Consider the following 2500-nt stretch of genomic DNA (forward strand, 5'->3'; position numbering starts at 1 on the left):
TCCCATTCCTGCTTTCTCTCCATACCCCTTGATCCCTTTAGCCGTAAGGGCCACATCTAACTCCCTTTTGAATATATTTAGTGAACTGGCCCCAACAACTTTCTGCGGTAGAGAATTCCACAGGTTCACCACTCTCTGAGTGAAGAAGTTTCTCCTCATCTCGGTCCTAAATGGCCTACCCCTTATCCTTAGACTGTGACCTCTGGTTCTGGACTTCCCCAACATCGGGAACATTCTTCCTGCATCTAACCTGTCCAGTCCCGTCAGAATTTTATGTTTCTATAGATCCCCTCTCATTGTTCTAAACTCCAGTGAATACAGGCCCGGTCGATCCAGTCTCTCCTCATATGTCAGTCCTGTCATCCCGGGAATCAGTCTGGTGAACCTTCGCTGCACTCCCTCAATAGCAAGAATGTCCTTCCTCAGATTAGGAGACCAAAACTGTACACAATACTCCAGGTGAGGCCTCACCAAGGCCCTGTACAACTGCAGTAAGACCTCCCTGCCCCTGTACTCAAATCCCCTCGCTATGAAGGCCAACATGCCATTTGCCTTCTTAACCGCCTGCTGTACCTGCATGCCAACTTTCAATGACTGATGTACCATGACACCCAGGTCTTGTTGCACCTCCCCTTTTCCTAATCTGTCACCATTCAGATAATAGTCTGTCTCTCTGTTTTTACCACCAAAGTGGATAACCTCATTTATCCACATTATACTTCATCTGCCATGCATTTGCCCACTCACCTAACCTATCCAAGTCACCCTGCAGCCTCTTAGCATCCTCCTCACAGCTCACACCGCCACCCAGCTTAGTGTCATCTGCAAACTTGGAGATACTACATTCAATTCCCTCATCCAAATCATTGATGTATATTGTAAATAGCTGGGGTCCCAGCACTGAGCCCTGCGGCACCCCACTAGTCACTGCCTGCCATTCTGAAAAGGACCCGTTTATCCCGACTCTCTGCTTCCTGTCTGCCAACCAGTTCTCTATCCACGTCAGTACATTACCCCCAATCCCATGTGCTTTAATTTCACACACCAATCTCTTGTGTGGGATCTTGTCAAAAGCCTTTTGAAAGTCCAAATACACCACATCCACTTGTTCTCCCTTGTCCACTCTACTAGTTACATCCTCAAAGAAATTCTAGCAGGTTTGTCCAGTTGAAGCGAGTCTTTGTCTACGGACTGACGCAGACTCGGTGAGCGACACAGGAGTGACATTTTGCTATTTTTCTTCCCTTTTTTTCTAGTTTGTGCTTCTCATTCTCACAATGTACTACCTCACCACGCTGTAGAGGATCGGGTGTGTGAAGGATTGCTGGCCATTCGAGACGTGTACATAACCCGGCCGGTGATCTCTCCGCTGCATGTTGATGAAATGTTTGTTTAATGTACCTTGACTCTGGCACAACACACACGGATTTAATCCAGCAAAGTTCTCCCTCTTCCCCTTCCCTCCCTCGCTCTGCCCCACTCCAGCGGGGAGTCACCCCGAGACCCATCCTTGGTTATACGATAAACTAATCGAGGTCTTCGCTACCAAACCGAGCGAGCATCTATAGAGGCGCCCTTGAACGGTTGTAGCGTCTTGCCAAGTTGTCTCTGGTTGCCTCGGGCTCAGGTTTAGACATTGTTGGGGCTTGCTGTTGAGTCTCCGACCCTCAGGACGTTGGGTAGCTTTGGGGTAAAAATCCCACCATTCTGCACCTCCCTTGCAAAGGTCTTTTCCCCCCCCCCAACGGTGGACTGGAGAAGGCTGATTATTCCATGTCCGAAACATTCCTGCTCCACCAGCGTTCCTCCGACTACCCATAGCAACAGGACCTCTAACCCCAGCTCCCTCCTCTGTTCTCGCTTGTCTCAAGGGTCCTATCGCCCGGTGTTGGGTCTGTCGGACAGTGTGGCAGTTGCGGGAACACACTTGGCGATTTGAGTAATATCGTCACTCCGAGTGATTGGGGGGGTGCGGGTCGTTGGTTCGGTCTGGCGCTCTCCCTGCTCCACAATCACTCCCAGATCCGTGACTCCTGACTGGAACTGCTTTAACGTCGGGAGCAGTGCTGGCTTATCTCTGGATTCGGGACTGCCTGGGGTTGGGAATCGACTCTTGTCGACCCACACCAGGGGGCTGTGTCGTTCGATTACTTAATGTAAGGTTGGCTAATTTGGGAGCTGTTTTGCGCACCGAATGCTTGTGAACTGACTCCAATGTACGAAGGGGCCTGGGGAACAGGGTAAAGAGTGTCGGCTTCTCGTTTAGACTCGATGAATACCCCCACACGCCCAGCTCTGTGTACCAGTGATTTTTATATCCCCCTTTGCCTCTACAGCTCGTGTATCGCAGTTAAACACTTGTATATTTTATACACTATTAAATGATTCCACAATTGTTGGTGTTCCAAGTGGCTTGGCTGACTGGGTTACTGGCACGGGACTGAGGGAGCGCCGCACTGTCGGAGGGGCAGTACTGAGGGAGCCCCGCACTGTCGGAGGG

At 50.4% G+C, this 2500-nt stretch overlaps 1 protein-coding gene across 2 annotated transcripts in view; it reads left to right on the top strand.

The window, feature by feature from the left end:
* The window catches only part of upk1a (uroplakin 1a), a 19056-nt gene extending 16661 nt beyond the window's left edge, over window positions 1-2395 (top strand). For both annotated transcript variants that reach the window (XM_070874068.1, XM_070874069.1), the window contains exon 8: window positions 1257-2395. In XM_070874068.1, the coding sequence (XP_070730169.1) occupies window positions 1257-1301 (45 nt within the window). In that variant the 3' untranslated portion in view covers window positions 1302-2395. The remainder of the gene's footprint in view (window positions 1-1256) is intronic.
* The last annotated feature ends 105 nt before the right edge of the window (window positions 2396-2500 follow it).

Source organism: Pristiophorus japonicus, unplaced genomic scaffold (assembly GCF_044704955.1).
Source record: "Pristiophorus japonicus isolate sPriJap1 unplaced genomic scaffold, sPriJap1.hap1 HAP1_SCAFFOLD_665, whole genome shotgun sequence".
Taxonomy (NCBI): domain Eukaryota; kingdom Metazoa; phylum Chordata; class Chondrichthyes; family Pristiophoridae; genus Pristiophorus; species Pristiophorus japonicus.